Source organism: Oncorhynchus kisutch, linkage group LG26 (genome assembly GCF_002021735.2).
Source record: "Oncorhynchus kisutch isolate 150728-3 linkage group LG26, Okis_V2, whole genome shotgun sequence".
NCBI classification, from domain to species: domain Eukaryota; kingdom Metazoa; phylum Chordata; class Actinopteri; order Salmoniformes; family Salmonidae; genus Oncorhynchus; species Oncorhynchus kisutch.
Genome location: NC_034199.2, coordinates 30,120,347 through 30,146,811, shown reverse-complemented (window position 1 = coordinate 30,146,811; position 26,465 = coordinate 30,120,347). Strand labels below are relative to the sequence as shown.

General features: G+C 43.2%; 1 protein-coding gene across 7 annotated transcripts in view; it reads right to left on the bottom strand.

Moving 5' to 3' along the window:
• Positions 1–26,048, bottom strand: part of LOC109870973 (leucine-rich repeat and calponin homology domain-containing protein 1) — a 96,271-nt gene extending 70,223 nt beyond the window's left edge. For all 7 annotated transcript variants that reach the window (XM_020461700.2, XM_031805600.1, XM_031805601.1 and 4 more), the window contains exon 1: positions 25,723–26,048. In XM_020461700.2, coding sequence (XP_020317289.1) covers positions 25,723–25,939 — 217 coding nt within the window. In that variant the 5' untranslated portion in view covers positions 25,940–26,048. The remainder of the gene's footprint in view (positions 1–25,722) is intronic.
• Between the last annotated feature and the right edge of the window lie 417 nt (positions 26,049–26,465).

The following is a 26,465-nucleotide window of genomic DNA, read 5'->3' as shown; positions in this document are numbered from 1 at the left end:
GAACACCCCCCCATCCACATCGATGGAACAGTAGTGGAGAGGGTAGCAAGTTTTAAGTTCCTCGGCATACACATCACAGACAAACTGAATTGGTCCACTCACACAGACAGCATCGTGAGGAAGGCGCAGCAGCGCCTCTTCAACCTCAGGAGGCTGAAGAAATTCGGCTTGTCACCAAAAGCACTCACAAACTTCTACAGATGCACAATCGAGAGCATCCTGGCGGGCTGTATCACCGCCTGGTATGGCAACTGCACCGCCCTCAACCGTAAGGCTCTCCAGAGGGTAGTGAGGTCTGCACAACGCATCACCGGGGACAAACTACCTGCCCTCCAGGACACCTACACCACCCGATGCTACAGGAAGGCCATAAAGATCATCAAGGACATCAACCACCCGAGCCACTGCCTGTTCACCCCGCTGTCATCCAGAAGGCGAGGTCAGTACAGGTGCATCAAAGCTGGGACCGAGAGACTGAAAAACAGCTTCTATCTCAAGGCCATCAGACTGTTAAACAGCCACCACTAACATTGAGTGGCTACTGCGAACACACTGTCAATGCCACTGACTCTACTCCAGCCACTTTAATCATGGGAATTGATGGGAAATGATGTAAATATATCACTAGCCACTTTAAACAATGCTACCTTATATAATGTTACTTACCCTACATTATTCATCTCATATGCATACGTAGATACTGTACTCTATATCATCGACTGCATCCTTATGTAATACATGTATCACTAGCCACTTTAACTATGCCACTTGGTTTACATACTCATCTCATATGTATATACTGTACTCGATATCATCTACTGTATCTTGCCTATGCTGCTCTGTACCATCACTCATTCATATATCCTTATGTACATATTCTTTATCCCCTTACATTGTGTATAAGACAGTAGTTTTTTTTGGAATTGTTAGTTAGATTACTTGTTCGTTATTACTGCATTGTCGGAACTAGAAGCACAAGCATTTCGCTACACTCGCATTAACATCTGCTAACCATGTGTATGTGACAAATAAATTTGATAAATTTGATTTGATATACGTGTGTGTATAGTGCGTATGCTATCGTGTGTGTATGCATGTGTCTGTGCCTATGTTTGTGTTGCTTCCCAGTCCCCGTGTAAGAACCAACGCTGGAGATGAGAAGCAGGTATGGGGAGTCAACATTTAATTAGGAATGGACATAGAACAGGACAGGACCAGCGTCAGCACCGGGTAACATTAGGTCATACAACAATTAATGCCGCAGCGAGGAACAGAGCCGGGGAACTGATAAATATAGGGGAGGTAATAAAACAGGTGATTGAGGCCAGGTGAGTCCAATGAATCGCCGATGCGCGTGACGAGGGAAGCAGGTGTGCGTAATGATGGTGGCAGCCTGGAGGGAGAGAGCGAGAGCAGGCGTGACACCTGCTGTTCCATAAGGTGTTTTTTTAAATCTGTTTTTTAAACCAAATGACTTGATATGAATAGAGTTCCATGTAGTCATGGCTCTATTTAGTACTGTGCACCTTCCATAGTGTAAAGCCAGGTGAGCTGGTTCTAATGTTACTCATAGATAGTCTAGAATGTTTTAAACAAGTTTGGTGAAGCCTGCATTCAATAGCCCCTCCCTGTTGCACACAAGCTTCTATTCCCCCTGTGACAAGAGGATGGCTGATTTAAGAAAACCTCAACCCTGTTATGTCAAACCTGTTACTTTAAATGGTACTTAATACAATATTTTTTACCCGTTAAGATGAGAAAACATGCTTTTTATGAAGTTGACCACATGTTCTTTATGACAGAATATTCAAATGAGGGGAAATTTATCGTTTTTTTGAACAAGTTACACCACCCAACATGTACTATTTATGATGTGTAGGTGTACTGTATTTGTGCATGAGGCCCTATATGGGTAAAAATGTATAGATGGTGTGATACAGCTTTTGGGAAAGGAGAGAGAAAGAGCTACAGAGTGAGAAAAAGATTGATTGAAACACTGTGTACAGTAGTAGAACTGTGTGGGTGGACGTGCTCCTGTTATCATCAACAAATATGCATCCCTGCATCCGACCATACGTGTATGCGTGCGTGTGCGTACTCCCTGTAGCTGTAACCCATAGCGGATGCCCAAAGGAATGAGTCGTACTCCCACAAGAATTCTAAATTACCTGATTGCCAGCCACGGTCCATCTGCTGCGTCTCTTCTAAAAACACTCCATACTGTAACTCAAAACACACCCTCTTTCTCGCTCTCATTCTCTCTCACACAAACTCTCTCATACCACTATGATAGCAGCATGCTAGGAGGTGACCATGTTATGTAACAGAGCAATGTCAGAACACCCACACATGCAGGCTCCCACACACTCTCTCGTAAACTATACATATACAGTGGGGTCCGAAATGATTGACACCTTTGAAATAGATGAGCAAAAATGACTATCAAATAAATAATAAAAATACTGAGCTATATGTACGCTCCAAAAAAATTGGGAAATTTAGGAGTAACAACGGCTCAGCCGCGTTGTGGTAAGCCACACAAGCTCACAGAACGAGACCGTCGAGTGCTGAAGTGCATCAAAATCGTCTGTCCTCGGTTGCAATATTTATGTTGAGTTCCAAACTGCCCCTGGAAGCAACATCAGCACAATAAATATTTGTCGGGTGCTTCATGAAATGGGTTTCCATGGCCCAGCAGCCGTGCACAAGCCTAAGACCACCATGCACAATAACAAGCATCGGCTGGAGTGGTGTAAAGCTCACCACCATTGGACTCTGGCGCAGTGGAAACACGTACTCTGGAGAAATGGATCACGTTTCACCATCTGGCAGTCCGAAGGACAAATGGGTTTGGCGGATGCCAGGAGAACACTACCTGCCTCAATGCATAGCGCCAACTGTAAAGTTTGGTGGAGGAGGAATAATGGTCTGGGGCTGTTATTCATGGTTCGGGCTATGCACCTTAATTCCAGTGAAGGGAAATTTTAACGCTACAGCATAGAAGGACATTCTAGACGATTCTGTGCTTCCAACTTTGTGTACGGGAAGGCCCTTTCCTGTTTCAGCATGACAATGCCCCTGTGCACAAAGCGAAGTCCATACAGAAATGGTTTGTCGAGATCGGTGTGGAAGAACTTGACTGGCCCGTAGAGCCCTGACCTCAACCCCATCGAACACCTTTGGGATGAATTGGAACGCTGACTGCGAGCCAGGCCTAATCGCTCAACATCAGTGCCCAACCTCACTAATGCTCTTGTGTGAAGACTTCCCAGAAGAGTGGAGGCTATTATAGCAGCAAAGGGAGGACCAACTCCATAATAAAGCCCATGATTTTGGAATGAGATGTTCGATGAGCAGGTGTCAACATACCTCTGATCATGTAGTGTATTTTGTTTAACAAGTAATACTTTTTTTCTCAAAACAAGGTAGGGGCCAAAGTATTGACACCCCTGTTTTCAATACATTTCATTACCTAACCTTGAGAGGATAAATGTCACTGAGCCTTTTTCTAAAATGTTTTTTATTTATTTGGAGAACACACTGGGGGGGGGGGGCTCTTAGAGCATTCCTCCATACAGAATCCTTCCAGATCCTTGATATCCTTCGTCTGCACTTATGGACTGCCCTCTTCAATTCAAACCACATGCTATCAATAAAATCTCTTTCTCTGAGCAATTGCATCAATATAAAATAACAATTTCCCTATTTTTTGCGTACAATATAGCTCAGTATTATTATTTATTTTATACAGTCATTTTTGCTCATCTTTATCAATGGTGTCAATAATTTCGCACCCCACTGAATTGTTGGCTACTTTATTCTACATCACAACACAGATCATATTAACTTTTCAAGACATTCTCTTATCATTTCTACCTGTATAACAATATGTGAAATAACCTCATCAGTCTTCTGTTCACCTCAAAACTCATAGACAAGGCTGAATCCAATTTGCGTGTGGAACTCTGACTTTCACGTCAATCCTACATTGATGTCAGTGAGAGATGTGCATGAAAATGTACATTTGTGCTAAGATTTTGATTCAATAGTAAACAACACAGTTTGGACTATGGTGGCACTGGCCTTTCTAAACACACAGAATATGTGGGTGCTCTAATAAGCCATCCACTGAAGGTGTCCTGGTTTAGTAAAGGTGTCCCAGTGTAGTAAACTAGGGCAGAAACCAGAAATAATATCTGACTCTAGCCTCTTCAAAGAGAATCACGTAGGCCAGGTCCCTAAAGGTACACCCAGCCTCACAGCTGATTTACTACAGACCGGGAGGGTGTTTATCTGGGCTACCGTATCTGGGTCAGTCTCTGATACACAGGACAGCCAGCAGTAAGAATCTAGGCTGGTGGAGGAGTCACACATTGCAGAATGTGAGGCATTGTCGTACTCTCTTCACAACTGTATTGATGTGTTTAGACCATTTTTTATTTCATTTGATCCCCAGTGATGTGGACACCAAGGAACTTGAAGCTCTTGACCTGCTCCACTACAGCCCAGCCAAGTAGTCCACGATCAGTTCCTTTGTCTTGCTGACGTTGAGTGAGAGTTTGTTGTCCTGACACCATACTGCCAGGTTTCTGACCCACTCCCTATAGATTGTCTCTTTGTCGTAAGTGATAAGGCCTTCCACCGTCGTGTCACCGCCAACTTAATGGTGGTGTTGGAGGCGTGAGCGGCCATGCAGTAGTGGGTGAACAGGAATAACAGTACTCACCCTTGATGGGCCACGTGTTGAGCGTCAGAGTGGCGGATGTGTTGTTGCCTACCCTCACCACCTGGCGGGTGTCCGTTCAGGAAGTCCAGGATCAAGTTGCAGAGGAAGGTGTTCAGTTCCAGGGTCCTTAGTTTATTGATGAGTTTGGAGGGCACTATGGTGTTGAACACTGAGCTCTAGTCAATGAACATTTGCACATAGGTGTTCCTTTTGTCCAAGTGGGAAATGGCAGTGTGGAGTGCAATAGTGATTGCATCATCAGTGGATCTGTTGGGGGCGGTATGTGAATTAGAGTGGGTCCAGGGTGTCTGGGATGATGTTGATGGTGTTGATGTGAGCCATGACCAGCCTTTCAAAGCCCTTCATGGCTATAGATGTGAGTGCTACGGGACATAATCATTTTGACAGGTAACCTTTGTTTTCTTGGGCAAAGGGACTATGGTGGTCTGCTTGAAACATGTAGGTATTACTGACTAGGTCAGGGAGAGGTTAAAAATGTCAGTGAACACATTTGCCAGCAGCTCTGAAAAATACATTAAACAAAATACTTCAGAGCCAAACATTTACAAACATTTAAAAAACATTCATATGTAGTTTGTGTTTCTATCTATCAGTTACAAATACACATACAACAAGTAGGTCACGTGGGAGAGGCTTTGTGCTGTGAGGTGTTGCTTTTAGCGGTCGACCGATTAATCGGCATGAACGATTAATTAGGGCTGATTTCAAGTTTTTATAACAATCGGAAATCGGTATTTTTGGGCGCTGATTTGTCGATATTTTTGATCAGTTAAGAACACATTCTTACTTTCAATGATGGCCTAGGAACGGTGGGTTAACTGCCTCGTTCAGGGGCAGAACGACAGATTTTCACCTTGTCAGCTTGGGGTTTCAATCTTGCAGCCTTACAGTTAACTAGTCCAATGCAATAACAACCTGCCCCTCTCTCGTTGCACTCCACAAGGAGACTGCCTGTTACGCGAATGCAGTAAAGCCAAGGTAAGTTGCTAGTTAGCATTAAACTTATCTTATAAAAAAACAATCAATCATAATCACTTGTTAACTACACATGGTTGATGATATTACTAGATATTATCTAGCGTGTCCTGCATTGCATATAATCTGACTAAACATACAAGTATCTGACTGAGCGGTGGTAGGCAGAAGCAGGTGTGAAAACATTCATTCAAACATTACTTTTGTGCGTTTTGCCAGCAGCTCTTCGTTGTGCGTCAAGCATTGCGCTATTTATGACTTCAAGCCTATCAACTCCCGAGATGAGGCTGGTGTAACCGAAGTGAAATGGCTGGCTAGTTAGCGTGCACTAATAGCGTTTCAAACGTCGCTCGCTCTGAGCCTTCTCGTAGTTGTTCCCCTTGCTCTGCATGGGTAACGCTGCTTCGATGGTGGCTGTTGTCGTTGTGTTGCTGGTTCGAGCCCAGGGAGGAGCGAGGAGAGGGACGGAAGCTATACTGTTACACTGGCAATCCTAAAGTGCCTATAAGAACATCCAATAGTCAAAGGTTAATGAAACATAATTCCTATAATAACTACAACCTAAAACTTCTTACCTGGGAATATTGAAGACTCATGTTAAAAAGGAACCACCAGCTTTCATATGTTCTCATGTTCTGAGCAAGGAACTGAAACGTTAGCTTTCTTACATGGCACATATTGCCCTTTTACTTTCTTCTCCAACACTTTGTTTTTTCATTATTTAAACCAAATTGAACGTTTCATTATTTACTTGAGGCTAAATTGATTTTATTGATGTATTATATTAAGTTAAAATAAGTGTTCATTCAGTAATGTTGTAATTGTCATTAAATTAAAAAAATCATCCGTTAAGTCGGTATCGGCTTTTTTGGTCCTCCAATAATCGGTATCATAATCAGTCACTTCTAGTTGCTTTATTTGTTGTTGGAAACCAGGTTTGCTGTTCATTTGTGCTTTATAATATGGAAGGGAATTCCATGCATGAATTCCAAATTCATGAATTTGTTCTGGACCTAGGGACTGTGAAAAGACCCCTGGTGGCATGTCTGGTGAAGTAAGTGTGTGTGTGTCAGTTCTGTGTGTAAGTTGCCTATGCAAATCATTTAGAATATTCAACACATTAATGTTTATTATAAAAACAAGAAGCGATGCAGTCTTTCCTCAACTCTCAGCCAAGACAGTCTGGCATGCATATTATTGATATTAGCCCTCTGATTATAATGAAGAGCAAGACATGCCACTCTGGTCTGGGCCAGTTGCAGCTTTCTTTGCAGCACTTGACCATATGACTGGGCAATAATCAAGATAAGATGAAACTAGAGCCTGCAGGACTCAACAGCCACACCATTCATTACCAGATTCAGCTGAGGTCTAAAACTTAGAGAATGATTTGTACCAAATACAATGCTCTTAGTTTTAGATATTTTCAGGACCAGTTTATTACTGGCCACCCATTCTAAAACTGACTGCAACTCTTTGTTTAGGGTTGCAGTGATTTCTCTAGCTGTGGTTGCTGTCGTGTATAGGGTTGAGTCATCAGCATACACGGACACACAGGCTTTGTTTAATGCCAGTGGCAGGTCATTGGTGAAAAATGTAATAAAGTAGAGGGCCCAGAGAGCTGCCCTGCGATATACCACACATGATTAACATTAAAGAAGTGTCCATTAAAGAAACCCCTCTGTGTTCTATTAGATACAGTGAGCTCCAAAAGTATTGGGACAGTGACACATTTTTGTCGTTTTGGCTCTGTACTTCAAAACTTTGGATTTGAAATGATACTAGGTTAAAGGGTATGTTCATTCATAGCGGGTCAACCGTTTAGAAATTACAGCACGTTTTGCACATAGTCCACCCCGTTTTAGGGTATTAAAGTAGTAAAAAGTTAAGTATTTGTTTCATAGCACACAATGACTACATCAAGCTTGTGACTTTATAAATGTGTTAGATGCATTTGCTGTTTGTTTTGGTTGTTTCAGATTATTTTGTGCCCAATAGAAATGAATGGTAAATAATGTGATGTCATTTTGGAGTCACTTTTATTGTAAATAAGAATAGAATATGTTTTTAAACACTTCTACATTAATGTGGATGCTACCATGAATATGTATAATCCTGAATGAATTGTGAATAATGATGAGTGAGAAAGTTACAGACGCACAAATATCATACCCCCAAGACATGCTAACCTCTCACCATTACAATAACAGGGGAGACTAGAATTTGGGGTGGGGGTATGATATTTGTGCATCTGTTTACATCAAGGATTTCACACAGATTATCTAGATACTGACTCTTAGGCCACAAAATGCTATAGCAACACCCTAAAAGAATAGACTTTAGATGAGGCAGGTGAACCTGCGACCACAACACTTCAATAACACTTGACATGAGATCTTCTGTAAGCATTACAGAGATATGGCTCTGAATATATACGGCAACAACATCCCCATAGGCATTCCTGTCTCTTCTGTAGATGCTATATCCTTGTATTGCTACTGCTGTATCATCAAAGGAATTATCTAAGTGAGTCTCAGAAATGTCTTATATGAATTATGTTATTGATTTCATGAACCTTATATTTAAGGCTTCATACAGTGGGGCAAAAAAGTATTTAGTCAGCCACCAATTGTCAGCCACCAAAGTTCTCCCACTTAAAAAGATGAGAGGCCTGTAATTTTCATCATAGGTACACTTCAACTATGACAGACAAAATGAGAAAAAAAATCCAGAAAATCACATTGTAGGATTTTTTAAATGAATTTATTTGCAAATTATGGTGGAAAATAAGTATTTGGTCACCTACAAACAAGCAAGATTTCTGGCTCTCACAGACCTGTAACTTCTTCTTTAAGAGGCTCCTCTGTCCTCCACTCGTTACCTGTATTAATGGCACCTGTTTGAACTTGTTATCATTATAAAAGACACCTGTCCACAACCTCAAACAGTCACACTCCAAACTCCACTATGGCCAAGACCAAAGAGCTGTCAAAGGACACCAGACACAAAATTGTAGACCTGCACCAGGCTGGGAAGACTGAATACTTTTTTGACCCACTGTATATTAATATGGGCTATTTTTAGCCCTTTCCTGGGTAGCTTATCAGAGATAGACATAATATGGAAAAAAAACATTACTCAGCATTACTCAGCATCAATCAGTTAGTGTGTGTAAGTATGTGTGTGCTGAGGGGTTGAAGCTACGAACCTACAGGCTCGGCTCTCTCAGCTTTTGGGAGGGAGGGTGGACAATGAGCCTGGCATAGCGGATGTAAACAATGTCCTCACGTGCTCTGGCAGCTTTCATGGCCGGGATAAGTTCTTTCCTCTTCTGGCGCACAGCTTCAGGATAGTCCTCATAGTTCCGTTCAAGTTCTTTACAGAACAGCTACCTTGTCCTTGAATCTCAGGAACTTGACCACTATCGGCTTGGGCCTGTCACCTGGGCCGGTTGTGGGTTTTCTAGTCCTGTGTGCGCGCCCCACCTCAATCTTCCTGTCATCCATCTTCAGTTTCTCAGTGATCATTTCCCTCACTATGTCCTCAGACTCCATCCAGATCTCATGTGGAGATTCTGCAATTCCTTCCACAACAATGTTGTTTCGACTTGATTGTCCCTCAAGATAATCTGATTTCATTGTTATCATGTATTCACATACAGAACTGAAGTCCTCTCTCAATGCCTTACAGATTGCTGTCATCCTGCTATTCTCCTGTTTAAACTCATCGAGCTGACCCTAGGAGAACAGTGTTGCTGCCTCGAAGCAAGAATAGAAGGCATTTAGCTCATCTGGTAGGCTCGTGTAACTGGGCAGCTCACAGCTGGGTTTCCCTTTGTGATCCGTGATAGTTTGCAAGTCCTGCCATATCCAACGAGCGTCGGAGCCGGTGTAGTATAATTTGATCTTAGTTCTGTATTGACGCTTTGCCTATTGGTTGGCTCGTTGGAGGGTGTAGCAGGACTTTTTATAGCCATCCGGGTTAGTGTCCCACTCAAGTTATTTTAACTTCATTTTTTATTAGTAATAGTTTAAACAAAACAAATGTTTCTATAACACCACCAATGATGTTACTGGTTACTGATGTTACTTACCAACAGTGACAAATCTTCAGACTATTCTATTAAAACCAGCAGGAACACTAACAGTAGTGACAAATCTGCAAAAAATATAGACTATCTAAAATGGCGACCACAGTAGCTCAAACCACACTTAAATACATATACACTGCTCAAAAAATAAAGGGAACACTTAAACAACACAATGTAACCTCAAGTCAATCACACTTCTGTGAAATCAAACTGTCCACTTAGGAAGCAACACTGATTGACAATAAATTTCACATGCCTTTATGCAAATGGGATAGACAACAGGTGGAAATTATAGGCAATTAGCAAGACACCCCCAATAAAGGAGTGGTTCTACAGGTGGTGACCACAGACCACTTCTCAGTTCCTATGCTTCCTGGCTGATGTTTTGGTCACTTTTGAATGCTGGCGGTGCTTTCACTCTAGCGGTAGCATGAGACGGAGTCTACAACCCACACAAGTGGCTCAGGTAGTGCAGCTCATCCAGGATGGCACATCAATGTGAGCTGTGGCAAGAAGGTTTGCTGTGTCTGTCAGCGTAGTGTCCAGAGCATGGAGGCGCTACCAGGAGACAGGCCAGTACACCAGGAGACGTGGAGGAGGCCGTAGGAGGGCAACAACCCAGCAGCAGGACCGCTACCTCCGCCTTTGTGCAAGGAGGAGCACTGCCAGAGCCCTGCAAAATGACCTCCAGCAGGCCTCAAATGTGCATGTCTGCTCAAACGGTCAGAAACAGACTCCATGAGGGTGGTATGAGGGCCCGACGTCCACAGGTGGGGGTTGTGCTTACAGCCCAACACCGTGCAGGACATTTGGCATTTGCCAGAGAACACCAAGATTGGCAAATTCGCCACTGGAGCCCTGTGCTCTTCACAGATGAAAGCAGGTTCACACTGAGCACATGTGACAGACGTGACAGAGTCTGGAGACGCCATGGAGAACGTTCTGCTGCCTGCAACATCCTCCAGCATGACCGGTTTGGCGGTGGGTCAGTCATGGTATGGGGTGGCATTTCTTGCAAGAGGAAGGCATTGATGCTATGGACTGGCCCGCCCGTTCCCCAGACCTGAATCCAATTGAGCACATCTGGGACATCATGTCTCGCTCCATCCACCAACGCCATGTTGCACCACAGACTGTCCAGGAGTTGGCGGATGCTTTAGTCCAGGTCTGGGAGGAGATCCTTCAGGAGACCATCTGCCACCTCATCAGGAGCATGCCCAGGCATGGTAGGGAGGTCATACAGGCACGTGGAGGCCACACACACTACTGAGCCTCATTTTGACTTGTTTTAAGGACATTACATCAAAGTTGGATCAGCCTGTAGTGTGCTTTTCCACTTTAATTTTGAGTGTGACTCCAAATCCAGACCTCCATGGGTTGATCAATTTGATTTCCATTGATAATTTTTGTGTGATTTTGTTGTCAGCACATTCAACTATGTAAAGAAAAAAGTATTTAATAAGAATATTTCATTCATTCAGATCTAGGATGTGCTATTTTAGTGTTCCCTTTATTTTTTTGAGAAGTGTATATAGACACAGATACACATATATTTGACACATGCTTCACAAACAACAGGTGTAGACTAACAGTGAAATGCTTACTTACAGGCCCTTCCTATCCAAATAATTAAACTGACATAAATAGATGTTGAGGCGTAATGCCCTCCTCTCTGCCTACCTATTCCATACTGATGCTGTCGAGTGATGATGAGGTCACCACATATGAGGCCCAGCAGAGTCTGCTGCTACCTGTAGAGCCGTGACAGCCTCAGAGCAGCGGGGGGGGAAACAAGCTCCTCTCCTACTGCTCTACACTGGTCAGTGCTGGTCTGGATCATGGTGTTACTGTCTGTGTGACGTCTGAGGGATGTGGCACACAGGCAGGTCTGTACCTTAGAGGTCAGAAGCCATCCCAGCCCCTCCCCGCCTGGCTCATTGTGTGGAAGGGCAGCAGCTAAAGCCATTTCCTGACTGGGAAACACAGTAACACTTCCCCCTGCATCCCCCCTACAACCCCCATACACCCAACCCTCCATCACAGCACCCTAATCCTCCCTTCCCTTACTGCAATTTGTTATCCCTCCCTCCCTGCATCGACTTAAGAGGACACGTGACTCGAAGAACAATAGGAGATAGAGTCACTGACCCTTCAAAGCGGGTTTCAGGTGACACCTTACACCAGTTGCTGAAGGAGAGGACTGTGTTCTGTTCTGTCGGTGTCTGTGCGCGTAACTCCCCCAGTTCATGGATCTTTATAGGAGGGCACTACTCCAGAGCCACTACAGTACTACTGACCAAGAGGTGATAATGTTTGTGTGTACCAGGCTAAAATAGCTATTTTATGAAGGTGCTATCTGCTGTACTCATCATCCCTCATGCCTCCATAGAACAGAGGTTTGAACCCAGCCTGTGGAGCGTGAAACACAAAAACAGACACTCATATCCGCCAGATGAGAACCTCTACCTCTCACTCTCACTATCCATCTTTCTACTGCTCTCCATCTGTCACTCTCCTTCCATTTCCCTCTGACATCATATCCTTCAAGGGGGACACGTTTTGTTATTTTCCCTAGCACTACACAGCTGATTCAAATAATCAACTCACTACTATTTTGATTATTTGAATCTGCTGTGCAATACTAGGGGGGGGGGGGGACATGTACCCATTAGAGTCCCCAGGACCAAGTTTGGGAAACACTGCATTGGAAAAATCAACATTACCCGAGTGTTGTTACGACGAGGTTGCATCATGGTTTTGGGTCGTGCTCTGGCTTGAGCCATTACCCAGGATAACTAAAATAACTTGTGATTTTCTTTCGGTCCTTTAATTTCATAGAATCCATGATATGCATATTGTACATTTACTGAAGCCATTCACATACCACACGCACATTTAGGAACCCTCCCCAAAACAGAGTTCAATATAGCAACAAACATGTTATTGAGCCTCCAAACAGCCCCAAAGACTATTTCAACATTCATAGTGTTAAAGGTACCTTAGATAGTATTTGGCACTTGCTCAGGGCTGTGGGTGGGTGTATAATGTAAAGCTGGTGGGTGTATAATGTAAAGCTCCTGAAAAGAACCCAACTTTTCAGCCCTTCTCATCCATTCCCACATACTAGAACCTCCGCAGTTACCCCCCATGTATAAGCGAGGTGATGAGAAAGAGGGGATGAAGTTAGTGTGTCAGCATCCCCCTACAGCACATCCCAGCGAGTGGCAGAGAGAGAGCAGGGCACTAATACAGAGGCAGGGGAGAGGGATAAGACACGGATCAGTGGTTGTAGGAGGGCGTGTGTGAGTATTTTGTATGTGTGAGAGGGTATTGTGTGTGTGTGTGTGTGCATGTGCCACAGCTGAACCATGACGGGGGGGTGCCAGCAAAACGGTGGGATATCACAGCCAGAGGTAATTAATCCTCTAATTGAGTTAATACCACCTATTCCTCTCTACCTTCCTAACTCACTTTCTCTCGCTCTCTCCCTCTTTATCTCTATAATTTGCACATTTCCTTGGTTGCTCACATACAAAGATAAACATGGAAAACACAGATATACCAACTACAAAAATGATATCATCTTCATTTGACCAGTCTGGAAAATAACATTATCGCCCCAGCCCCCACAAACACACCAAGCATCACAAACATACAATTAAACCCAGTCAGTCAGACAATGTCAAAGTGTGTCTGTGTAGATCTATAGGTGTCTGTCTGATGGTACCAGCACAGCAGAAGCTACCAGGGACTGACAGGCCAGAGGCGGAGGGAGGGATTACCACCACCCCCACATAATCTCGAGTCCTAATCCCCGATTGTCTGCCGCTCACTGGGTCACAGCAAAACATCTCTAGAGCAGTGTGTGTGTGTGTGTGTGTGTGTTGTTCCATAGTCATGCTCCAGACTCTTACACCAGCCCCCAAATTTAAAATCAGACGTGTTTACAAAAACAACCACCCACCCACACTCATACACTGAGGCTTATACTACAAAACATGATAACACTAGATTGAGGATCTATAAATCAATGCCAACAAAAGGAAGACAAAGGGTAGAGGCACCAAATGTAATCCCCAGGCTATTTTAAAGTTCAGACTCACCGGTAGTATTGTCAAACGTTTGCCTGCTGACAGTATTTTGCACCTCGGAACAGAGTCAGCAGTCAATCTCTTTTGTGTTCACACAGCAAAGACCTTGGAAAACATCAGCCATTCAACTTTGTTAAAATACTCCAAACCAGAAAGTGGAAGTAGCGTTGTTTGGCAATGCATATCTATGCGTAATGCCTATGGTGGAGATTCCAAGCTATCTGCGCTAATGTTGCTATTTTGTAGAAAGCCCTTGTTGATACTAGCGAGATGGCCACAGCTAGAAAACTACCTAGAAAGATGACGAAGAAACAATTTAATTCACTCTCCATAATCCCATACTGCCAGTGCCAGTCCATAGCCAAATGGTCCCGGGTGGCTCAGTTGGTAGAGCATGGCGCATGCAACGCCAGGGTTGTTTGTTTGATTCCCATGGGAGACCAATATGAAAATGTTTCCACTCACTACTATAAGTTGCTCTGGATAAGAACATCTTCTAAATGACAAATGGAAATGTTTACCTAGCTAGCTATCGTTAGCATATTTGCTATTTAGCACAATATAGCTAGCTAAGGACACTGGGTTGTGCCGTGGTGGAGATCTTCATGGGCTATACTCTGCCTTGTCTCAGGATGGTAAGTTGGTGGTTGAAGATATCACTCTAGTGGTGTGGGGGCTGTGCTTTGGCAAAGTAGGTGGGGTTATATCCTACCTGCTTGGCCCTGTCCAGGGGGTATCGTCGGACGGGGCCACAGTGTCTCCCGACCCCTCCTGTCTCAGCCTCCAGTATTTATGCTGCAATAGTTGATGTGTCGGGGGGCTAGGGTCAGTCTGTTATATCTGGAGTATTTCTCCTGTCTTATCCGGTGTCCTGTGTGAATTTAAGTATGCTCTCTCTAATTCTCTCTTTCTTTCTTCCTTTCTCTCTCTCAGAGGACCTGAGCCCTAGGACCATGCCTCAGGACTACCTGGCCTGATGACTCCTTGCTGTCCCCAGTCTGCCTGGTCATGCTGCTGCTCCAGTTTCAACTGTTCTGCTAGTGGGTATGGAACCCTGACATGTTCACCGGATGTGCTAACTGTCCCAAACCTGCTGTTTTCAACTCTCTAGAGACAGCAGGAGTGGTAGAGATACTCTGAATGATCGGCTATGAAAAGCCAACTGACATTTACTCCTGAGGTGCTGACCTCTTGCACCCTCTACAACCACTGTGATTATCATTATTTGACCTTGCTGGTCATCTATGAACATTTGAACATCTTAGCCATGTTCTGTTATAATCCACACCCGGCACAGCCAGAAGAGGACTGGCCACCCCTCATAGCCTGGTTCCTCTCTAGGTTTCTTCCTAGGTTCTGGCCTTTCTAGGGATTTATTTCCTAGCCACCGTGCTTCTACAGCTGCATTGCTTGCTGTTTAGGGTTTCTGTACAGCACTTTGTGACATCAGCTGATGTAAGAAGAGCTTTATAAATACATTTGATTTGACTGCACTAACTCGGCAGCTAACACAGGCAGCTGTTTCATGGAAACTAGCTAATCCATTGTGATTTAATTATAATGTCAATACTAGCTAAAAGTCAGGTTGTTGGCCACTGACGAGTATTGTGATTCTACCAGTAGAATTGGTATGTTTGTCGCTAACGGATTGGCATGCAGTAGGTACCGCTTTTGTTCTAGGAAGAGAAGGAACGGCCTCCCACTGTGATTAAGGGGCGACACCTTCTCTGAACAGGGTCATGAAAAGCTTTGTTAACAATGCATTATCTCCAATCCCTCCAGGACACCTACAACACCCAATGTCACAGGAGGGCCAAAAAGATCATCAAGGACAGCAACCACCCGAGCCACGGCCTGCTCACCCGCTACCATCCAGAAGGCGAGGTCAGTACAGGTACATCAAAGCTGGGGCCGAGAGACTGAAAAACAGCTTCTATCTCAAGGCCGTCAGACTGTTAAATAGCCACCTATCATAGCCAGCTACCATCTGGTTACTCAATCCTGTACCTTAGAGGCTGCTGCCCTATATACATAGACATGGAATCACTGGTCACTTTAATATTGCTTACATACTGCTTTACTAATTTCATATGTGTATACCGTATTCTATTCTACGGTATTTTAGTCAATGCCACTGCGACATTGCTCGTCCTAAAAAGATGATTAAATTTAATTCAATTGCATTCCTTTCAATTCAAATAACTTTACTGACCTAATAGAGTTTATACCCTGCATCTCTCCATAGTAAATGCTAATTTAACGAGTCATGATGTAGTAACCCAATCTCTTGCTGAACTGGCCTGTCTCTGGCCTGGTCTATCAGGGCGACACCTCCTCTGAAGAGGGCCATGAAAAGCTCCATCAACAATCCATTAGCTCATTATCTCCAATCCCCACTACCTATACTATCCTCCACCATAGCACCTGCCGTCTGGTGTTTATCCCATCACCACGGTTACCTTTGCGGGAGCTAGCCCAAGGTGTCTTGTCTGAGATCTATACGGGAGCTAGAGACATAGGGAGCTGTTATGATTAGATTCTAGAATGAGGGAGGCGGGGGATGTGTGTGTTAGAGAGAGAGAGAAAAAGACATGCTAAGGCTACACACAAGATACACAGTGAACCTTTGAAGCTAGTTTACCTATGTGGAGGCGATGATGTCTGTCTAAGATTCATATTATCCTCACCAGGATAGGATTTAACATGGATTATGTGTGTGAGAGTGAGACAGAGTCAGAATTGGAAAGAGAAATGGAAAGATGGAGACTAGTGATAGAGGCGGTGAGTGTGTGTGTTTTTGGTTTTCCTATCTTTGTCCGTACTCACAAGGATAGTAAAATGAAAATTTGCGGAACATTTCGCCTGTCTCCACAGGAAAAAGGCTATTTTAGGCTTAGGGGTTAGAATGATGCTTAGGTTTAGGAGTTAAGGTAAGGGTTAAGCTAACTGGACTGTTTAGCTACTGGACTCTTAAGCTAGGACAGATTTAAATATGTTCTGGGAGTCATCTGATAATATTGAGGAGTTTCCCCACATTTGTCACTGAGTTCATTAATAAGTGCATTGACAACATCATCCCCAGTGTGACCATACGTACAGTGCATATCCCAACCAGAAGCCATGGATTACAGGCAACATCCGCACTGAGCTAAAAGACTGGAGCTGATGCTTTCAAGGAGCGGGAACCTAATCCGGACGCTTATAAGAAATCCCGCTAAGACCTTCAACGAGCCATCAAACAGGCAATACAGGACTAAAATCAAATCCTACTGCGCCGGCTCTGATGTTCGTCAGATGTGGCAGGGCTTGCAAACTATCACGGATTACAAAAAGGTAAACACAGCCGCGAGCTGCCCAGTGACACGAGCCTACCAGACGAGCTAAATGCTTTTTATGCTCGGTTTGTGGCAAGAAACACTGAACCATGCATGAGAGCACCAGCTATTCCAGACGACTGTGTGATCTCGCTCTCTTTGGCCGATGTGAGCAAGACCTTTAAACAGGTTAACATGGCCCCGGGGCCAGATGGATTACCAAGATGTGTACTCACGCACTGATCAGCTGGCAAGTGTCTTCACTAACATTTTAACCTCTCCCTGACCCTATCTGTAATACCTACAGGTTTCAAGCAGACCCGTGCCCAAGAACACCAAGGTAACCTGTCTAAATAACTATCGCCACGTAGCACTCACATCTGTAAACATGAAATACTTTGAAAGGCTGGTCATGGCTCACATCAACACCATCATCCCAGACACACTGGACCCACTCCAATTCGCATACCACCCCAACAGATCCACAGAAAATGCTATCTCCATTGCACTCCACACTGCCCTCTTCCACCTGGATAAGAGGAACACCTATGTGAGAACGTTGTGCATTGACTACAGCTTAGTGTTCAAAACCATATTGCCCTCCAAGCTCAGGACCCGGGGACTGAACACCTCCCACCTCTACAACTGGATCCTGGACTTCCTGACGGGCCGCCTCGTGGTAAGTGGTACCGATGCACCAAGTCTGGAACCAACAGGACCCTGAATAGCTCCTACCCCCAAGCCATAAGACTGCTAAATAGTTAACCAAATACCTACCTGGAGGACTATCTGCGTTGACTCCTCTTTGCACCATCTCTTTTGACTCATCACATACGCTGCTGCTACTGCTTATTATCTATCCTGTTGCCTAGTCACTTTATCCCTACCTATATGTACATATCTACCTCAATTACCTCGTAACCCTGCACATCAACTCAGTACTGGTACCCCATGTATATAGCCATGGTATTACCTCGTAACCCTGCACATCAACTCAGTACTGGTACTCCGTGTATATAGCCATGGTATTACCTCGTAACCCTGCACATCAACTCAGTACTGGTACTCCGTGTATATAGCCATGGTATTACCTCGTAACCCTGCACATCAACTCAGTACTGGTACTCCGTGTATATAGCCATGGTATTACCTCGTAACCCTGCACATCAACTCAGTACTGGTACTCCGTGTATATAGCCATGGTATGGTTTCTCATTGTGTATTTATTCCTCGTGTTATTATCTTTCTATTATGTTTATATGTTTCTCTCTGCATTGTTGGGAAAGGCCTGCAAGTAAGCATTTCACTGTTAGTCTACATCTGTTGTTTACGAAGCATGTGACAAATAACATTTGATTTGATTTGGGGTAAAGGTTAGGATTAGGTTTAGGGTAGATAGGATTTTGAAGGGGAATGAATTGCTTGGTCGCCACAAATAGTATAGTAAAACAACGTGTGTGTGTGAGTGAGAGAAATAGATGCAGAGAAAGAGGAACAGAGAGAGGGGGAGAGAAGATTTGTGAGTTGTGGATTATGACAGTTCTCTGCTGTGGTTTTTGACAGTTCTCTGCTGTGGTTTTTGACAGTTCTCAGGTGTGGTTTTTGACAGTTCTCAGGTGTGGTTTTTGACAGTTCTCAGGTGTGGTTTTTGACAGTTCTCAGGTGTGGTTTTTGACAGTTCTCTGCTGTGGTTTTTGACAGTTCTCTGCTGTGGTTTTTGACAGTTCTCAGGTTTGGTCCGTACACATACAGGACAGACTTTCCCTCCAACACCGTGTGTGTGTGTGTGGGGGGGGGGGGGGGGGGGGGCAGGGAGAGAAATTGAAGTAGGTACAAGAGTAGATCCTGGCAGGAAAAGAACAGTGGTGGGTCTGGTCTGGGACTGAGGGTCGTAAACATAGGATCACACACTGGGAGGAAGGTGGCTCTTTAGGAACCAGGGAACCGGATCTCTGACATCACAGCACATCACCAGTGGCAGTCGGTATCGTTTAAGATGAGGGAGTACGCAAATGTATTTCATGAGTATGGCCTTATTTCTGTTACAGTATATTGGATGACTGTCATTTATATTCCATTCACCCAGCTCAATGTAACATAGGCTACTACATGATACTTGAATTTCCCTATACCCATCACCTAGCCTATGAATGAAAGTTTACAACGTAGGTGCATAGGTTGAGAGAATTTGTTTGTAATCAAGGTGACAGTAACACATTCAATACCGCCTTGCACACTCTTGCCTGCATCTATAGCTAGTCTAGGGTGTACTCATTAGTCCAACAGTGCAAACAAGAGTTTCTATTGGACAAATGCAGGTATGTTTATACCTGTTTCGTTCCGTTTGCTACGGTTTAAGAAACGGTTTTCAACAGAATTGGCAGAATTTATACACACCTGATCACACGCAAACACATTTCACTTTCATAGCAGCCACATGATCACTTTGCCCCTTGTAATTCCTTCTCGACATCTACTCGCTCTCCTCCTATATCACCGTTTCCCTTCGCTTGTGGACTTCAGTTAACAACACATCCTCTGTCTGTGACAAGGTAAAAAACCTTTCCAAGCCAAGCCTTCATATTATAACCGCTAACCGCTACACACAGCCTACATTATTGTCACCATATTATCTAAAGTCATAGTAAACATAGCTAATAGAACTAGCGCATTAGTGAACCCGCTACAATCATGCAGTAGAGTACAGTCAGCAGAGCAAGCACTTTAGCAGTTACACCGGCGTCCCCGGTGGTAATAAATTAATAAAACCAAAAGCTTACCTTGACTTGGAAGAGCTCCAATTTTGGATAGCCATAGCCAGCTAGCTAACATAGCTTCCCTCTCTGTTTGAGCTGGGTGTTTGAGTAGGCCAAACATCGCTAACTCTCCCTCTCTCTCATGCTTCGCCTTCATTTTTGAAGAAATGTTTTTGTTAAAAACTGTTCAAATATTGTCTTTCTCTCTCTTTGAGTCAACTACACACCACATTTTATTCACTGAAGTGCTAGCTAGCTGTAGCTTATGCTTTCAGTACTATTGCTACCCTACAGAGTGCTGCTGAGGCCACTGTAGACCTTCATTGCAAAGCGTGATGTTTTAATCAATAATTTTTATGTTTCACTATTAAAAAATCACTATGGTCCTGCCCTTCCTCCTCTGAGGAGCCTCCACTTATCACACACACACACTGAGGGAGAGTCTGGCTATATGATGTAGTTACAGAATGTGTATGGATGCCTTGAAACAATGCCAAAAATGCCCTTCTCTGCTGTTTAGAATAGAAAGGGAGGCTGCAGTGCAGTTTCGTTTCTTGCCCATTCCTCAGAACAGGCCAATAAAACCACTAGAACTGACTATTACAATCTGAAACATAAATAACCAAGGAGAAAAATGCTACCATCAGATACATAACATCACCAAAACATTCAGGCAACATTCATCACTAGCTGAAGAGGATGACTTTCTTACATTTCTGTATGGTTCCCATTTCCTCAAAAACCTCCCCTGGGAATCATTATGAAATCAATCAGGCTATTTCTAGAGACAGCCTAAAAAGGGCTCCTCTGGTCTGGGTGAGTTGAGCTCTGAGGTCCTGAAGGCAGAATGGTAATGTTGCTGAAGTGTCCTCCTCTACTTTCGGCTATCTGATTCGACCCATAGGACCTTTTAAGGCTAAACACTTTTAGGACCCTCATAACATCAAAGAGTAAGGAAGATCTCCAGCTGTCTACACACACTCATACACACAGTTAAACACAGTTTGAAGGCAACTACCTTAAGCTAATTTGAGAGAAACTATATTTTTTATCCAAATATAGTCATCTCCTTCATCCCAGTGCAACTTCACAATGTTGATATACCCAACAATGTTGACGTTACCCGTTAATATTATATCTATAAACAACAGAGTGAGTGACCAAACCTAACAGACGAGTTTGGGTGAAGATACTAGCCTACTGTTCCAATGTTCGCTCAATTCAACTGTAAGCACTTTGTGTGGCCCAGTGCTTGTCTGTGTGTGTTAACTGTGAGTGAAGTTTGCAGTGAGTGGACAGAGCAGTAGGGTCAATAGCTGTGTGTGTAAGGGAAAAACCTTCACAGTTACATATCAGGATATTATTTATGACAATGTATAGTATCGTTTTGACGTATTTTTGCACTAGTTGGCTATACCTGCAACAAAACTCCAGTATTTTTCCTTCATACGTGTAGCTTGTTCTCCCATCTTCTTTTTAAATAGGGAGCCAATTTGTTTACAGCACTTTTATTTACATGACTGATCAAAGCCATGAGTAAACATGGTGAGCAATATGTTTGGAACATTGAATCGCAATACACATAGAATCGTAAGAATCGCAATGCATATTGTGTCGGTACCTAAGCATGATGATAATATCGTATTGTGAGGTCCCTGGCAATTCACAGCCCTGGTGTGTGTTTGTTAACTGTGAGTAATGTTATCAGTGTGTGAACCCAGTCAGACAGTAGTAGAGCAATTGTCACCTCTAGTTATAGCTAGCAGTCCTCTGGCCCCCCTGCTGTGGCAGTCGACCAGGGCCACAGATCAATCTCAGTCAGAGTGGAACTCAATGCCAGGGAAATGAGGGCAGCGGGTTAAAAGGGCACCTACATCAGATTCAGGCCACATAATGTGGTATTGCATACCAGCATCAGTCTGTACACAGGTACTAACATGTAGGAACCGTGTAGACGTAATCTTTTGGTTTTAGGCAGATAGGAAAAGTCCCAGGCGCAGTTTCCTAAGTTTAGTAAGAACAACTGTGTGAGTGTGTATACTTTTGATACCTGACAGTGCTATCCTGTAGTGACTCGTTCTCTAGGTACAATATTACAGACGATTCATGATGTCATCACAGTTAAAGGTGCAACCGCAATCAAGGGATTTCCCATGCAAAATAACAAAGCACACTTTGGATTTGATACTTCCTCGATCAGTCATCAGTGTAGCCTGTCACCTATAGGTAGCCTTATCCCTTCCTCAGACTTGGTTATAGTGGTGCGGTGCATATAAAGAAACACTCCTTCTGACTGATTGACTGACGACAGAAGAGTAGCTAAAGGCCTGTTTGTTGCCTCTGGTGTGTGTCTGTGGGGACAAGGATGATGGAATGTTGCCAACTGTAATTTAGTATCATAAATTCAGAATGTGTCCAATGGACTGGAAGTCCCCACCTACTGCTTGCAAACCCAGGCACTCTTTAGGCCTAATGCAACGATTTATTTTACAATCCAGTTTCTCTATTCTACAGTGATGTGCATCACATAAAGCAGTTACTGTCTAATTATGTGTGCAGTCCTAAAAACATGCAGACAGGGTAGTCACACAAAGACAGGGAATTACTGTCAAACTCATTGACACACCTTATTAGGCTATAGCCTACTGACATGGCTCACAGGTCTATGGTGAATTGCTGTAGTGCTCAGTCATGCATGGCCCAACCAATCTAGAGTACAAAATAATGAAGTTCATAGTGTGACTGTTGGTTGACACAATGCAAACTTTACTGTCCAGGACATAGGTGAAATTGTCACGGGGGATGGGGGGACACATCCGCCCAATAATTTCTGGGGGGAGTTGGGGGCCCACTGGAGGTCGCCCCCCCAGATAGCATATGAACACGTCATTGGCAATGGCAGAATGTGTAGAATTGCAGGAAATTAGCTTTAAAGGAGAAATGTTACAACCAAATCTCTATTTTGATGTAAATGGCCATGTTGTAGAAGGGTCCAAACAACTTTTTTGTGATTTCACATGTTTTAGAGAAACTGAAAAAACATGAACAAGAATGTCCAAAAACAGTTCTTATTCTTTATGCTATATTCCCTTTTACGCGACTCGAGCATTCTCGAGCGGTTCTATTTACTGTGCAGCCTGCTGCTACAGGTAATTGCCAAAATAAAGTAAACACCAACACACTATAATGTCTTTAATAGGGAGTTTAGCCACCACGAGCCATCAGAACAGCTTCAATGCGTGTTGGCATAGATTCTAGAAGTGTGGAAGCACCCCATGCTTTCAATATACTTTGTATTAAAGGTCGACACAGGAGTGACTATTCATTCCTGTCAATCATTTTACCCGTACTGTCCTGATCCCGCAACCGTTCTGTAACCCCGGAACTTTCCTGTCCCATCCCAATAAAAATAACTCTGTCCCTGAATTAACTCCATCCTAGCTGCATGTCTGTCTGTCCCCGCTCTGCAACAGCATCACATTAGTGGAAACGAAGACTGTTCTCAGGGCAAGCCTTGTTGTAGCCGCATTAGGGACAATTTTAGCAAATCTATTCCTAACCTTTACCTAATTATCCTAACCTTCCACGTCAATTCGCCTAACCTGCTATGAAAAGTAACTTCTGCTAGTCAAAGATTGACGTTGAGATCAGTCTTGGTTTCCACTAACGCGATACAGCCATTCGCGTGTGAGTAGCCATAGCAACTGCTCTGTGGCTGCTGCTCAGCGTTAAGGAGACAGTTACCTGTACACAGCTGATAACCACATTACGAGATTTGGGGAATGAAGGCAGTGGGAGCACTGTTCCCGTGTCAACCTCTACTTTGTATCCCTCATTTACTCATGCGTTTCCTTTATTTTGGCAGTTATCTGTAAAATAGACGGAGGTATCGCTCGAGTCGCAACAAAATTGAATATAACGCCGCAGAAGTTCAGAATTACACAATTTCATGTGTACAACATCTAAACATGTACATCACTATACTGAGAGCTGTGCTGTTTCTAAAAGGATGTATTTGGGTGTTTTTGGAGCCTTTGTTCATGTTTGTTTTCGGGGTCCCCATACTACTGTACACAACGAGGATGACGAAGTGATTTGCTGCTTGGTGTAAGTTTCTCTGAAACGTGAAATCATAATAAAGTTGTCTCGACCCTTCAATAACTTGCTTTTTATGTTGTTGTTGTTTAGTTTTTTTACCTTTATTTAACTAGGCATATAGCATGCCATTTACATTTTTTTTAATATAGATTTGGTTGTAAAAATAAACACATTAAATAACCTGGTATGAAGGTGCATTGATCAGTTATACAGTTTAAATAGTCATTTTTGTGGCTTTACACGAAGTCAACCTTTAAAGTGACTATCCAGTTTTTCCAGATTTCTATGGAATATGAACTATAATTAATTATAATATGAGTGAAATAGTTTTATTTCCAAAAAAGGGTCATTAAGTATATTTAGAGGCAGCTTTTCTTGTGGGCATACCCCAACATTAGAATGGTGTGGGTGTATACAGGTCATTAAAAATATTAATGCGAGTAGACCCCTGATTGGCCAGCTCCCTCTTTGAGGAAATAGCAAGCATTTTTTAAACAGCCTGTTTAAGATACAAGTTTGAGGTGGGGTTTTAAAGCGTTTTCTCCAATTTATGCTTTGGCCACAAATACGAGTATAGGATGATTCAACAACATTACTTGGGTATGAGTTAACAGAACTTTAAAATGTGAGATTTTCCCTGGAAAGTTACTTTAATACAACAAAATGTTCTCTCAACCTCATGGCAAAATGTGTAAAGGAGCAGGAAATGGGCCTTAACACAGCTAAATGTTCTCGCATCCTCATTGAAAAATATGAAATATAGTATGAGATGAGCTATAAAACAGCACATTTTTCTCTCTGCCCCATGACAAACTGTGTAGAGTTGCAGGAAATTCGCTTTAAAACTGCTAAATGTTCTTTCAGACTCATGATAAAATGTTAAGAATAGCATTATAAAACTGCAAATGTTCTATCTGCCCCATGGCAAAATGTGTTAAAAAGCAGGACATTAGTTATTTCCCAAAAAATAAGAAAGAAAATTCGTAACATAAATATTTTTTGTGACATTGCACTTATACCTTATCCTGTGTTTTCTAAATACCCCTCCAATATAAAAAAGTTTACAGAAAAATAAAGCTCCCCGGACATCCATCTACTGTTCATCCTCCCCAATATCTACACCATAATTTCGCCCTAGGTCCTGCATAGGCTGCAGTCAGTGTGAAACCGAAAACAAGATTGTATGGTTCTGGGAAATAATATGGGGATTTTCCACGTCATCTTTTGGACACAATTACACAGCGTGATGTTCAGTTATTGTTTGTAATTAACATACAGTCAGAGGTAGCCTATAGTTGGAACGGTATGCCCAAGCTATCTATAATGCCCCATTATGTAGTTGCCTCTACGCACAATACTGAACATCTGGCCCAAAGCTTATTCTTCGCATCTAGAGGGGAAAGCTCAGTCGTGCGCCAGGCACAGCATGTCCATTGTCTGTCTATAAAATTCTCAATCATGTTCATTTTTGTGGAATGGAAACATAATGTAAATTCGAACAAACTTCACACAGCAAGTTATCTTCGCTTATACAGAATACAACACCATTCCTCTCAATACCTAATTTCCCAAATCCATGCACTTTGTCGGGAACCCTGGGCGCAGGAGCGGAAGAGATTTCGAAAAATTATACAGTGTTTTCTATTCTTACCTGCTTCCACTGTATCTGATAAATCAAAGTTAGATGCTGTCCCAGGGAATTCTTTGAGTTTCCTGGCGCTGAGGTTAAAAAACCCGGAGTTCGCTCCTTCTTCCAACGCTCTTTCCAAGCCACGGTTAGTTGGCACGTTATTGCCGCTAATGTTACTTTGTATAGAGGTAGACGCGAGCTGGGAATGTGGACGAGGGTCTGGTCCCAACGTCGCCATATTCGCCTCACCTTTATTGCAAATTAAATGCGCTACGACGATTGTATCCAGGCACAAACTACGGGAGAGACTTCAACGGTGCGCGAATTTCCTCTTTGACTGCCTCCGCTCCCATGCGGCTGCGCAATTCACTGTACTACAATGAACTGTAGCCAGGCCAACGGCATACTGGTAGATTAGGATTTTGCGACCCCTGCTGACTATAGACCTACATAAAACTGACATAGTTTCCCTTCAAGACCTAGAGCTACTTGTATGACACGAATGTCTGTACCGTAGGCTACATCTGTAATATATGTAGTTCATATAAACTGAGTGACACAAAACAGATATTGGGAATGCAGTCACAGGGGCTATGGATTTTGAATGATTAATAAGCCGGCAATAACAACTTCTAACTCAATTACAGAAAAACATTTATATCATACTTTTCATATCATATCTTGAATGATAATTCCTAGAGTTCAATGGGTCTACAAATGAGTAGTCTAGCCTGTTGCTAGAGAGAGAGAGAGAGAGAGAGAGA